At 40.0% G+C, this 13706-nt stretch overlaps 2 protein-coding genes across 2 annotated transcripts in view; both read right to left on the bottom strand.

Annotated features, from left to right (window-relative positions):
* Nucleotides 1-4054, bottom strand: part of sgk2a (serum/glucocorticoid regulated kinase 2a) — a 17552-nt gene extending 13498 nt beyond the window's left edge. The window contains exons 1-3 of the mRNA XM_037684313.1: nucleotides 3932-4054; nucleotides 1737-1810; nucleotides 1108-1169 (exon numbers count right to left, since the gene is read on the bottom strand). Coding sequence (XP_037540241.1) covers nucleotides 1108-1169; nucleotides 1737-1793 — 119 coding nt within the window. The 5' untranslated portion in view covers nucleotides 1794-1810; nucleotides 3932-4054. The remainder of the gene's footprint in view (nucleotides 1-1107; nucleotides 1170-1736; nucleotides 1811-3931) is intronic.
* A 3833-nt stretch (nucleotides 4055-7887) lies between these two features.
* The window catches only part of l3mbtl1 (L3MBTL histone methyl-lysine binding protein 1), an 11694-nt gene continuing 5875 nt past the window's right edge, over nucleotides 7888-13706 (bottom strand). The window contains exons 12-21 of the mRNA XM_037684311.1: nucleotides 13434-13510; nucleotides 13140-13225; nucleotides 12934-13044; nucleotides 12669-12810; nucleotides 11672-11774; nucleotides 9632-9820; nucleotides 9504-9553; nucleotides 8253-8410; nucleotides 8108-8170; nucleotides 7888-8022 (exon numbers count right to left, since the gene is read on the bottom strand). Of these exons, the coding sequence (XP_037540239.1) occupies nucleotides 7888-8022; nucleotides 8108-8170; nucleotides 8253-8410; nucleotides 9504-9553; nucleotides 9632-9820; nucleotides 11672-11774; nucleotides 12669-12810; nucleotides 12934-13044; nucleotides 13140-13225; nucleotides 13434-13510 (1114 nt within the window). The remainder of the gene's footprint in view (nucleotides 8023-8107; nucleotides 8171-8252; nucleotides 8411-9503; nucleotides 9554-9631; nucleotides 9821-11671; nucleotides 11775-12668; nucleotides 12811-12933; nucleotides 13045-13139; nucleotides 13226-13433; nucleotides 13511-13706) is intronic.

Raw genomic sequence — 13706 nt, 5'->3', positions numbered from 1 at the left:
TATATATATATGTGTGTGTGTGTGTGTGTGTGTGTGCGTGTGTGTGTGTGTGTGTGTGTGTGTTTCTAAACTCTAAACGCTCTAAAAGAGCACAGAATGTCATGATTTCAGCTCTCTGTCTCTAGCTGCTCTCTGTGCTCTTGGCTACGCCCACTTCTCTGCTCTGCATGGAGATCAGCTGATCAGCTGCAGGAGGAAGCTTCTCCCGCAGTTGTGGGCTGCACACAGGTGCTACATCATTTAAAATAATTTATTTTAAATAAAAAATCCATGCCGATTGTACGGCTCTTCCATCAGTCAGCCACTGTGTGTCATGTCCAATCTTACTTTGAAAAACCGAGATAGAGCGAGTCCCCAAAAAACGAACCGCGAAGTAGCGAGGGACTACTGTATTCTAAACTATGTTTCTAAACTAAACGCTCTAAAAGAGCACAGCATGTCATGATTTCAGTTCTCTGCCTCCCACTGCACTCTGCCATCTGCCAGCACTCTTGGCCACGCCCACTTCTCCGCTGCAGGGCAGAGATCTGACAAGCTGCAGGAGGAAGCCTTTTCTGCAGCTGTGGGCTGCACACAGGTGCTAAATAATTTATTTTGAATAAAAATTCCATGCCGATCGTGCGGCTCCTCCATCAATCAGCCAGTTGTGTGTCTTGTCACCACGACAGAGCGAGTCCGCGAAAAACGAACCGCGAAGTAGCGAGGTACTACTGCAGTCAGAACTAAACGACCCGTTTATATGAGGAGGCCTCCAGTCACTAAAGAGTTAAAGATGTTCTGTAAGAGAGTAACATCTTTGTGAAGTTATGTTACACCCGATACTTAATGTAACATGTTTTGTTTGTCCCTCACAGATCAAGCAGGTATATTACGTTGTCTCGTGTTTTTTTACGGGTTAACTTTATCTGAAGTTCAGCTCGGGGAGGGTTCTCAATCTCATAAGTGCCTAAAATACACTTTAAAGCTTGAAGTGTTTTTGTTTTTAACTGAACTGAGATTATCTTAATTGATTTAATGCATATCTGATCGAGCGCTGACATCAATAACTGATGGAGATAATAACCTGATAGAGGTACAGCCTAAAGATAAGAGGTTGGAATTACTGACTGTGGGTTTGCAGAAGGTCCCAGATTAACTTCATCATGAGAGGAAGAGGATGGTGACCGCAGCTGGAAAAAAACAGATGATTTTTAATGATAAAATAACCATTACGTATGAAACACATACAAAATACATTTACATGTCCAGCGCTTTGGTCAATACTCAAAGTATTCTTTACGGCCTTTTCTTGTTTATTCGCTTAAAAATACTTGAATAACTAGTTTTGTCCTCGTCTTTTTGTTTTGTTTGGCGAAGAGTGACAGATTTACCATATACGAGCACTTTTTGGACTGAAATGTGGCTTGTTTTGCAATCTGAAGTGACTCAACCACACATTTCATCACTTTGACTGAGACGGAAGTAGTCTCTAAGAAATGATGTCATTGGAGGACGCACAACAAAAACAAGCAGAGTCTGACAAAAACAATAAAATCCGATCAATTTAGCCTCAAACTGCAACAATTTGTTTTCGTCTCCAGACGTCTGCTGAACAAAGGACGCATTCTTGAGATAAAAATCTAAATTACAAACCAGGTTTTCTTGTCACACACTCCCACAGGCTGCACAAAACAACTTACATTACAACAATTTTCAGTCAGGTCATCTGGACAGTTTCTTTTTTTGGTTTAACTTACATTACAGTGTGCCATGGTTCTTATGTTCGGCTCCCCCTGGAGATCTGCCTGGAGCATCAGTGTTTTGATCCAACCTGCAGGAGGAGAGCAAAGATCAGGTCAGAAGTTTAGGTTTCCAACACGCCGGACTCGGACAAAGCTGGCGTCTAACTTCAGCTGTGACCCGAGATGTGTTATGTGAGCAAAAAGCATCCGCTGACTTCTTCATGACGCCATCCAAACAAGCTGGTAGTTCTTGTTCGCCGGGATCGAGGCGCTGGAATAAACAACGAGGAATATTGTGCTCATGCCAGATAACTGTGAACATGAATTTATCATGCTGGAGACACGTCAGGGTTTGTGAAGCCACAATTAGCCTGTGATGCCCCTCGACCCAAACTGTTAAATATATCTTTACAAGTAAGCTTGTGCAAAGAACAGGACTCGTGTTGGCGGGAGTGCAGTTAAACGTGATTTCATGCACAGGCTATAATTTCATTTTGAAGATCATTTCATACGGGGTGCCGTTTGTAAAGTTACACAGTCAAAAATGAACAGCAATATTTTGGTTTATTGAGCCTTGTTTTTTTTTAAGTCAGATTTTCACCATGTTATTCATACATTTATAAATGTCATAGTTCCAAGTAACTTGCAAGTTAAGTATTTAGTTTGTAAATTAAATATTTAGTTTGGAACTATGACATTTATAAATGAATAACATGGTGAAAATCTGACGAAAAAAAACAACTTTTTTTCTTATGAAAAGCTAAATAAACAAAATTATTGCTGTTCATTTTGGACTGTGCAACTTTACAAACGGCGACCCATAATCCTGAAGTTATCCCCAACTTTTGTACGTCTCTTTTAACTGTCTATTGTTGTCGTTGTTATCCACTGTTGTCATCACTCTTTGTTAAGAAAACAGGTCTCTCTTGTAAATGAGTCCCTGAGGCTCAGTGGGATGAACTTGTATAAATAAAGGTTGAATGAATGAAAATCTTTTCAGTTTTTACTAGGTAATTCAATAATATATTTCTAATTCCACCTGGTTTAAATTAACTGTAACACTTTTCTATCTTATCAAGACACTCAAAGCTCTTTATAACACAATCTGTGTCCTCATTTACCCATTCATACATCACTCTACTAGATCTCTACAAAGACTAATCAGTGCTTTATCACATTCATGCACCGATGGGACACACATTGGAGGCAATGAGGGGTTCAGTGTCTTGCTTTGGCAACTTGACACTTTGGCATGTGACTGCTGGTGGAATCAAACCCTCAACTTTTGCATTGGAGGACGACTGCTCTAACCACTCAGCCACGGCTGCCCGTTTACTGTTCTGTTGTCTGCTACAAGCACAGAGGACAACAGGAAGACAAAATAAAAGCCACCATCATATAATTAAATATGAAATATGAAAGATCCCAGATGACGGCAAAGTGATTATCTGCAGATTTAATCCCAGCTCGGTGCTGAAAGGAGGTAATGAAGCAGCAAAACAAAGTCAAATGTTCAGCGTCTTGAGCGGGTTCCTTAACAGAAACTCTGCAAATACCAGCAGATACCAGGAAACTGTACAGGGTGTTCTCATGAGCAAATGTAAACACAGAGATGTGCACCTGATCTAATGAGACGTCTGTTGTCGTTAACATTATTTTGTTTATGTTATTAGCTGTTCGTAGAAAAAAAAAAAAAGTAGCAGGCATATCAAGGAGCAGCATCTTCTATAGGAGGTGATAATTAACTTTAGCCTGGACCTTGGTGACCTTGCAGATCTTTTACTGGCACCAAAAATATTATACAGGAAAACGAAATGCTAAAAAATAAAGACAAATTTTCCAAACGTATAAGCAAAAAAAAGCAAAAATTACCTGAAATCTTGACCAAAAGAAAGTCAGAGTACACAAAAATATGAGTGTGTGAAGTTAGAATAAACAAACTAGTTTATTTTTTAATCTGTTATTTTTATGTTTATGATAGACTCCATAAAAAATAATAATCTCGTAATTTTATTGATTCAACTAAATGATTAATTAGAAAATAATTCAGCTGAATTTGAACAGTATATTTATAATAAACCGTAAACTCAGAAGTAGATGTTAATAAAATTGTTACTACACTTCCAGGGACGTGGTTCAGCGAGAACCTAGAAGTAATTAGGTAAATATTGTTTGAATAAATAAATATTGGAAGTCTTCAGTTTGCTCACCTGAGTGCTTCAGAGGAGGAGGACGTGCTGGCTCCGCTCAGGACTCACACAACCGAGCGCTGCCAGGAGGACGGCAGCCTGAGCTTCACCTGAGCATGACGTGCTTTGTTTTTGAAACCCAGGTCAGCTGGTCCACTTCCGGGCAGTGAATTATTGATGACACGTTAATGAGTTGGAAAAGGTAGGCGGGGCTATGGGCGGGGCTACGTCTCAGGGACCTCCCGCAGAAACCGTAGTTCATTTGTACACTTCCGGCCTCTATTCCTTTCAGCGTAAAAGCGAATTGTTAAAAATAAAAACAAAGTTAGTAAAAACAAATTTGGATAAAATACGATTTTTTAAAAATCAGTTTAATAAAATAAATATGATAACATTCTCAAATTTAATTGACACATTTAGTTGTGAATTTTAGAGGATGAAGGCTGAATTTGTGCAGCTGTTTTTTTTATATAATGTTAGCCTAGCTTAGCTTAGATTGTTCTAATCAGCCAAATCTCGATAAACTATTAAAGTGATATAACATAGTTCATTTTAACAGCAGTGATGTTTTAAATGTTGCTGAACCAATGAAAGAAAACTACCTATTTTAGCTTTAAGAACATAGACAAAAGGTCAAACTCAAATTTTGTAAACGTGTCGTTTATTTAGTAATAGTTGTTTTTGACAAATCTAAACTAGCGATTTCAAAAATAAAGCTAAGGTATTTATGATTTTACTTTGAGAAATAATCTAATTCACCATGAAAAATGTTAAGCTCTTCACATCACATTGTTTTTTTAAAGTGCAACTGTTCCACATTTCTACTTACTAGCCTCACTTGAAACTGGAAGCTTAGTTTGTGATCTGAAGAGATTTAACAAGTAATAAAATGTTAAACATCATTATATTTTTTGCATTTTTGTGGCCAAATGCAGGTGTGGCTATGAAACTGCTCACCAGCCTCATAGTCCCTTATTATGTTAATTGGTTGCATAATATCTTCTTATTATGGAAGCAGGTCTACGGCCTCTTGTCCTGAGCCTGGTTCTGCTAAAGGGTTCGTCCTCGTGAGGGAGTTTTTTCTTTCCACTGTCGCCTTCATGCTTGCTCAAGATGAGAGTCTGCAATGAAGTTAAATTAAAAGTAGTCTGCTCCTCAGATAAATAATGTTATTAACTTTTGTACTTTTTATGTATATGAATGTTTCGGTTCAGTGCTCTGAGATGACTTCTGTTGTGACTTGACGCTATATAAATAAACTGAATTGAATTCACAAATTAAGGAATAGGAGCTGTGAGTTGCATACAATAATGAAATCATTAAATCATTTCCATTTGTCCGTTATCTTCTAGGGGAGTGGTGGCGCAGCAGAAGGTAGTCCTGTGATCGGAAGGTTCAACTCAAACTGTGGGTGCAGGTGAAACACCCACACCTGTCTCCACCCTCATTCACCCCACTCTGGGCCCTTGAGCAAAGCCTTTAACTCCACCATCTGCTCCCCCGGGTGTCCTAGAACGCAGCTCTCTGCTCCACACAGAGGGCTGTGGTAGCTCGGTGGTCGTGTCAGGAAGGGCATCCGGCGTAAAACCCAAATCTTTGTGCGACTTAGTTCACTGTGGTGACTCAAGAGGAATGGAGCAGCTGAAAGAAGAAGCTGATCATACCTTCTCAGTTTTCCATTCAAAAAGGGGCCTATCCACGTGGCCGAGGGTATTTGAATTTTTAACAAAACAGACCAATCATAAATGCAGAGTGCATAAATCAACAATGTGATACTTTTTTTTAAGTAGAATTGCAGCAAACAAAATCTGAACACGAATCCTAAATGCGTATTTCTTTTCAAATCCTTATTTTTGTTTCTACGAATTTATTTTAGCATCAAAAATTGACTGACAGCTTTCAGTCTGCATTTTTATCAGCAACACCTGACTTTTGTGCCCACTTCAATGGAACAAGATAAGCGGAGGGTGTGGAAGGAGCTGTCACCAACCACAGCTCTTAACATTAAGAGGGAGAGGATGTAAACAAAGTACGTTAATAGTCAACAGCACTTTGCACACAAACCTGCACATCTGAAGGAAATGCGTTTCTCCGCCCGCAATTAAAACAAGCGGCAGCAGGGCAGCAATAAGACAGATTTGACGTTTATTAATTTGTATGGATTTAATGGCATTCATGACTCCAGATTATTTTCATACACACGCACATACACACACATACACACACATCCCACCAGAGAGGCAAAGAAAAACAAAACATTCCAAGAGCCCTTAAAACATAAATCTTTTATCATCACACATCATCACCTCCATACTGTGTTTAAAACCACCTCTGACATAAAATGTAAACATGTACACACTCTATGAATGGAGTGTCCATCACACACACACTGTGACGAGCTCAGCTGCGTAAATAACAAACACACATTTATGTGCTAAAATGTGGATTTTTGCACTCTCTAGTGACCACTCCTGGTAATAAGAGCTTGTAAAATACATTTAGGTTTCACAGTTGTGCTAAAATGCCAAGCACAGTTTGTCTCATCCATTAATTCCCCCAAAAATATATTTTTAATGTGGAGATTAAAAACTCAGACTCTGATTTGACAGTCTGACTCACATTTGAAAGCAGCGTAACGCCTCGTCTGACTGCAGTGCAGCAATAAGAAAGTACAGTACAAATAACTAATACTTCTGAAGAATTATATCACTAATAATTCAGGTTTTCTTAGCAGGAAACCTGCAACAATCTGAATAAAGCATCTTAAGTTATCTTTTCCCATTTTATGCTGTTACAGTGCAACAGCTGTGCTGAATGTTTGTTCCCTCTGAACTTTTTATTGCACAAATTTGAAGCTCATCAGAGCCTCACTGACTGCCATGAACTCGTTCGATCGTTCCCTACACCCTGCTGTCCAGTCCTCACATCGTTTTCTACTATCGCCTGCCGCCAAAAAGTGATGGCAGACAATATGAATATGCTCGTGTCTGTGTGTTCAGATGTCTGTTAGCAAAATGTCTCATGAACCACTTGGTGGATTTTTATCAAACTTTCAGGTAATAATCGCTGGATGTACAATATACCGTTGATTAGTATTTGGAGTCAGTCCAATTCAAGATGGCCACCACAGCTAACTGACATTAGCCAACATAAAAATGGCTACAACTCAATTCCATTGTATGCCATTGTGCTCAAATTTCCTGTGGTGATAACAGTCACCCTCAACACGTACTCTGAGCCTGTCAGATCGCACGACGTCGAGAATGACGTTATTTTCAACGTTTGACAAGAACAACTGTCATTTCTCTTCATGAGGATTTGTCTAAAACCCTGGCATGTAGGGCGACAGGCATTACACATTCCTTCAAAGAATGCTAGTAATTATGTGTGCCCTTCTTAATTCACACGACTGACTTCAGTATTTTTTATCTAACATTGGATGAACTCTCTCTTTGTGCAAATCTGTGGCTTAAATTAAACTTATCAGTTCAGAAACTTCTTTTCAGGACAAGTCAAATTCAGCAAAATATGTCCTTTTAAATATTTTTTCTGTCATAAAGCTTTTAAAGTGCTACTTTCTTTAACTATCTCTGGACCTCATTAGCTTTAATGATTTTCCATTTAGGGTTTCAAGTCAGGTTTGAAATTGTGTGTCTGGAGACGATTCAAGTTTTAGCCAAACAAACAGACGCTGATGTTTTAAAGTTTGCTAATAACCAAACTCAACAGTTATGTAAACCACCCTCTCTCCACCAGTGTTTTAGCATCACAACATTTCTCAATACATCTTCACAGCTTTATTCTTCCCTGATTTGGCCTCCCCCTCCCCCTCGCTCTCTGATGGGCACAGGACACCAAACACATGAAAAAAAATGTATTCAGGGACTTCACCCTGCAACGAAATGAATTTGGCACGTGATGATCAGCAGCCCGCCCTCCCCCCCCCACACACTTTGTCCCAGTAAGCTGAGGCGGGATCACTTGAGTCCTTCGTCTGTGGTCTTGAACATGAGAATGGCATTGGAGATCTTGAGGGCGGGGCCTAGCTTGATGCTCATGATCTTCACAATGTCGGTCTGAGTAAGCAGCAGCAAAGCTTCCCCATCAATCATCTGGAGAGGAGCGTGAGTAAGGAGTGCGTATCAGCTGCAAACGTGACACCAACATACTGACGACACAACCATGTGGTGGTCTCACCTCTTCTTTGAAGAGACGAGCCTGGTCTTCACATCCAATCAGGTTCTGGACAAACATGAAGACCTGCAGCAAAAGACACGGGAAGCTCCAAAAACCCGACTAGATAAATGAATAAACGTGAACGTAGACCGTAAAGTTCACTCACCTCTTCAACATTCCACATTGCCACCTGGCTAGCGTGAATGCCCTGAACGCCGGGCAGCAGCTTACAGTGCTGCTCCCAGCAGAGAGACAGAGTCCGGTCCGACTGACCGCTTAAAGCTGACATGAACAGGGACGGGTACAACACCTCTGAGGACGTGTCTGTGGACAAACAGACTGGTTAGGGTGCACTCTGCAGTAATAAGCTCGAGTCAGGTCACACTTTTCTGTTTTCTTTCCACGGCACTACATTGAAGACCTAGCATTCCTCGACTGAATGCATATCGCCCAGCGCCGCTCATGCCAGAGTGTCAGATCATCTTACGCTGAGAGATGATGGAGTTGTGGCCGTTTTGATCGAACCTTGAAAATAATATTATGTGAAATCTCGTGACCTGGTAGAGCTCACAATATGTGTTGGGAATAGTCTCAGCTACTACTACACCCAGTTTCAGCTTTGTCTGTAAAATTAAAAAAGTTATAAACTTTGTTGTGTTTTCTGTAATGGCCATGTGTTGGGAGCAGTCTCAGCTACCACCACACCAAATGTTACATTTATGTGTAAAACTGACTGATGCTTTTTTTAAGGTCAGTTGGCGGTGGCAGCCATAGTAAATTGAGTTAGCTTGAAAATATGTAAACGCACATTTAATGATAACTTTCTACAAGTTTGAATAAAATCTGACCTTTGGGTCATGAAAGACACACACACACACACATTATCGTCTTTGCCTTTCAGTGGCTGCTGATAAAAGTTCAAATGAAGACAACAAAAACAGTTTTCAGGGTGAACCCTGCCTCTCGCACAGTGACTGCTGATATGGGCACCAGTGACCCCACAACCCGAAAAGGCGGGTAGAGATAATGGATGGATGGATGGATGGATGGACGGATGGATGGATGGATGGATGGATGGATAACAAAATTCTGACATTCACCCATGTTTACTGGGACAACAAGAGTTAATAATTCAACATGTTTCAACTAGTGTGACATCCTATACATTTTGAAAGAAATCTTTTACAGCGGCACAAAAAACAATTTTGCATTGGAACAGATGTACCCGGTCTCTCGTACATTAACAGCTGGAGAGCGGCTCCAGCGTTCCTGTGACTGTGCATGGAAAACTGGTAAATAAAACAGATGAATATGAAAACTGTATAACAAGGTTTTATTTCTGGATAAGTATTTCTTGTTGTGAACTGGACAGTCAAGTTTTTGTGATTATTACACTTAAAACACCTGGAAAACGTACCCTGGTAGTCCCTCTGCTGGGACTTTCTGTATTTGGGAGGACGACCGATCCTAAAACAGAAGAAGACATTGAGGTGAGACCAAAGAAAACCTGCAGACTTTAGCATGCACATGCACGTATGCACTTACCTGCCACGGTAATGAGCCTTCTTTGTCCGCTGGCTGAAGAAGAAGTTTCTCTTGCACTCTGAGTCCGACAGGTCGGCCTTCAGCCTGCCTTGGTTGCGCTCTGCCAGTGGGCAGCCTGATATGCAGTGATGAGCAGTGAAGCGGCCCGTCACATGTCCAGAACCATCACAGCCTGGAGTTGGACACTTCCTGTTTTCAAGACAGAGCACAAAATGAACATCTGTATCCAATGAACCTCAAAACTTACTAAATTTATTAGTATTTTTTGTTGTTATTTTTCATTCATAACTTGCAACTAAATATTTTCAGATTTGCAGCAAAGTACATGTGTTCATAATAAAACCTTTGAGCGATCAATAATACCTAAGGATACCACATGTTGCCTCTTTTCTTCGGTCCTGTTGCACCACAGTTTTACTAGAGTAGCCCAAAAGGGACAAACCAAATGAATTTGTGCTTCTATGAGGAGAAAATTAATTTGAAATTGATTTTCCCTTTAGGGACAAATAAAGTATATATCAATGAAGTAGGCTATTTAGCTGTTTAAATTTAAAACAGTTACAAATAAATGCCCCTGAATATGACCAATAAATGATTAAACAGATCTCACTGTTACTAAATTTGCAGTTTCAGCATTTTAAATTAATTTTAACAATTATAAGTATGTTTTTTTGTATTTATCAGCTTGTTTCTGAGTTAAGAATTTGAACTTATTGTCCTTCTTAGTGACAACAGCATAAACCTTAATGATTTTTCAACTACCTTAAAAATTCCATTAAATTACTAATCTTTAACAAAAAAAACTACCAAACTTATATCCAACGTAATTTATTTTTACTCACATTACCTCTATGCTAATTCATCTCTCCATCTCCTGCTGCTGATCTGTAATTGGGTCGCAGAGACAACAAGCCCAGAGGAGAAACCCAGACATCTCTATCCAACGACAATTTCCAGCTCCCTAAAATCGTTCCCAGTCCAGACAGGATATATAATCCCTCCAGCGAGTTCTGGGTCTGCCCCTGAGTCTCTTTCCAGTGGGACATGCCTGAAACCCCCTCAGAGGGAAGCGACCAGGAGGCATCTTAATGAGAAGCCTGAACCACCTCAACTGACTCCTTTTGATGTGGAGGAGCAGCGGCTCTACTCCGAGCTCCCTCTGGATGACGGAGCTCCTCACCTCATCTCCAAGGCTGAGAACGGCCACCCTACAAAGGAAGCTCATTTCAGCCGCTTGTACTCAGGATCTCGTTCTTTCAGTCATGATCCAAACCTCATGACCACAGGTGCGTGTGTTGTACACAGAACAGTAATCTGAAAGTTCTGCTTTCGATTCAGCTCTTTCTTCACTATGACCGACCGAAGCAATGCCCTCATTACTGAAGATGAGGCCCCGATCCGTTGATCCATTTCCCGCTCCTCCCTACCACCAGCCGTGAACAAGACACCCAGATATTTAAACTCCTCCCTATTACCTTCATACTAATAATAAGTACCTCTTTACTCATTTTAAAGAAAAAAAATGTTTTTGTTTATTTTTTAACCTACATTTAATTAACTTTACTTGTTTTTGTTTACCTCTTTTCTTTTATGTCTAATTTTGTTTTTATCTGGTGTAAATAACTTTAAACATGTTGTTGTTGTCAGGATCTGTGTGTTTTGATTATTCTTTAATAATCTTTTGTGTTCACTGTTTGGTGTATTCCTTTTTAGTTATCATGTTTATTTTCTGTGTGTTTAGTGCTGTTCTGTTTCCCTGTGCCAACAGTTCATTCCATCTCAGTTAGTTTTTACTCCTCTACCCTGCCACACCCACTTTCACCTGTTCTCCATTCTCATTTAGCTGCCTGTCTCCAGTCTCCTCATCAGCCCCCCAGTCTTCACCTCACCTGTCTGATTCTCTTTGGGTTTCATTTTTTTAACTCTGTATTTTTGCTGCCTTTTGTTTTGTTCCTAACACTTTAAGTTTTTACCTGAGCTCCTCGTGTTGGTCCAGAGAGTAAATGAACAGGATGGTGATGCGGTGAGTTTGGTTCTGACCTGTTGTGGAAGCTGTACTTGTTGGCTCTGGGATGGCTGATGGGTTTACAGGGAACAGTGGAAGGGTAGGTGGCCTGGCACATTGTAGGAGGCTCTCTCACACCTTCATATGGGCAGATAAAAAGGTAAATATTCACATGTACAGAAACAAACATCCAAAAGTTAACATTCACATAACCTCAAGCAATGCTGTAATATTAAAAGGTTTTCCACCAGCAACAATTTGACTAATTACACATTGAATTATGGCGCAAATGATGTTCAGCATTCAGTTGATTTGTTTTCCTGTGAGATACATATACCGGGGTATATACATTATTTTTTTTACATTTTTGGCAGTCTAAATAGTTCTGAATACTTTGTATTATTTTACTATTTTAGCTGTGTATGTGTGTACTTCCCCTCATTCAGGAGATGGGTGCTATGACTTTTGGTTTTTGCAACTTTTATACTTTTCAAAATGTTTACTATTTATGTAAAAATATCCCCCCCCCCCCCATAGAAATACATTCAGTCCCTTAAAAAAAACTATTCTTTGAAATCTGCTTCAGTAAACATGAACAAGTTTTGGTCGTTTTAGCTACAGTTTAGCTATTTTTAGCTTGTAGCTGCTTGTCTACTTTTACCTTCTAGCTAGCTACTTTTAGGTTTTAGGAAGCTTTTAGCTACATTTAGCTTTAAGTCGGCCCGTTTGGCTACTTTTAACTTCTACCTAACCTTATGTTATTCTAACATTTAGCCTTCTGCTACTTTTAACTAGTATTTTGCTTCTTTTAGTTAGTGTTCGCTACTTGTAGCTTTAACTCTCAGTTTCAGCTTCTGCAGCAGTCATTTAGCACACAAACAAAATATTTTTTGCAGAAAAGGCTATTTGTCTTTTTTTTGCTTTCACTCCAGTAGCTTAAAGTCAATTTACATTAACTGTGATTTCCATTTTTGACAAACATCAAGCTGAAGTTTTCAAAACAGAACAGAGTTATGAGTTGCTGCTTGCTACCATGTGGCTGTTGTGTCTTGGTGTCCCGAGGAGGAACTTTTAGCGGATGACCGGTTGCCTCACACCAGCCTGCTGGATGTATGTCCGGGTGATCCGAGTCCATCCACTCATCGTAGACATGACTCCAGCCATCATAATGGACCTAGAATAAGACACAGATCTCAGTGCTATAACAGAAACAGTTCAAAAGGCTTCAAGTGTGGTGGATCTGATGGAGCTCGAGGAACACTTCAGATATTACATGTGAATCAGATTAAACGTGCACCTTAATGCGATGAGTGTCGACTTCTTCCACCGTGGCAACTCTGATCAGACCAGGGCTTCTTTTGTCCACAGCTTCCAGTTTCATCCGAGGCTGAAAACTGTGAGCTGGTCTCTAAAGACAGAGCAGAGGATGCTGGGAAGTCCCATTTGACCATTAACAATTAAATATTTTGACAGTTAGCAGTGGGGGCGGAAGCTTAGCCTCACCACTTTAAAGGCATCTGCAGCTACAGCCTTGGAACCTGTCTCCTCCAGGTACCGAGACCAGGAAAACTGGCCCGGATCTGGATAATCTGGTGGGGGAAAAAAAAAAAAACAACTGTCATTCCTGTCTGTTACCATTTTGGTGCTCTTCAACATTTTGCATTTTCTAAAAATTTTCTCCTGATATAAACTTTGACTGTTTTATTTATGTCCGAAGTGAACAAAACAAAATAACATTTATCACCAATATTATGACTATGGTCATTAATAAATGACAGATTAATAACCCCTGCTCACCTTGGGGTGGTGTTAGTGGCAGGTTGTTCTCCTGGCACCAACCCACAGGATGAATGTACGGGCTGCTGGCATCACACCTGCGTTGGTTCACAACAAAACATCCAAACCTGAAGTTGTCTAAACATTTCTGAGAGTTAAGATCAAAATTTATGGAGACAGAAGTGAAGTAAGGCTTTAAAACGAAAACATAATAATCCACAGTGACAACTACAGACTCTTTGCCTCTACTGGATGTAGAAGCACTTAATTAGTGAGCAATAATCTATATATATA

The sequence above is a fragment of the Nematolebias whitei genome, chromosome 11 (assembly GCF_014905685.2).
Source record: "Nematolebias whitei isolate Nwh7 chromosome 11, NemWhi1, whole genome shotgun sequence".
Classification (NCBI taxonomy): domain Eukaryota; kingdom Metazoa; phylum Chordata; class Actinopteri; order Cyprinodontiformes; family Rivulidae; genus Nematolebias; species Nematolebias whitei.
The sequence above is the reverse complement of the archived record's forward strand: the minus strand, read 5'-3'. Positions and strand labels throughout refer to the sequence as shown.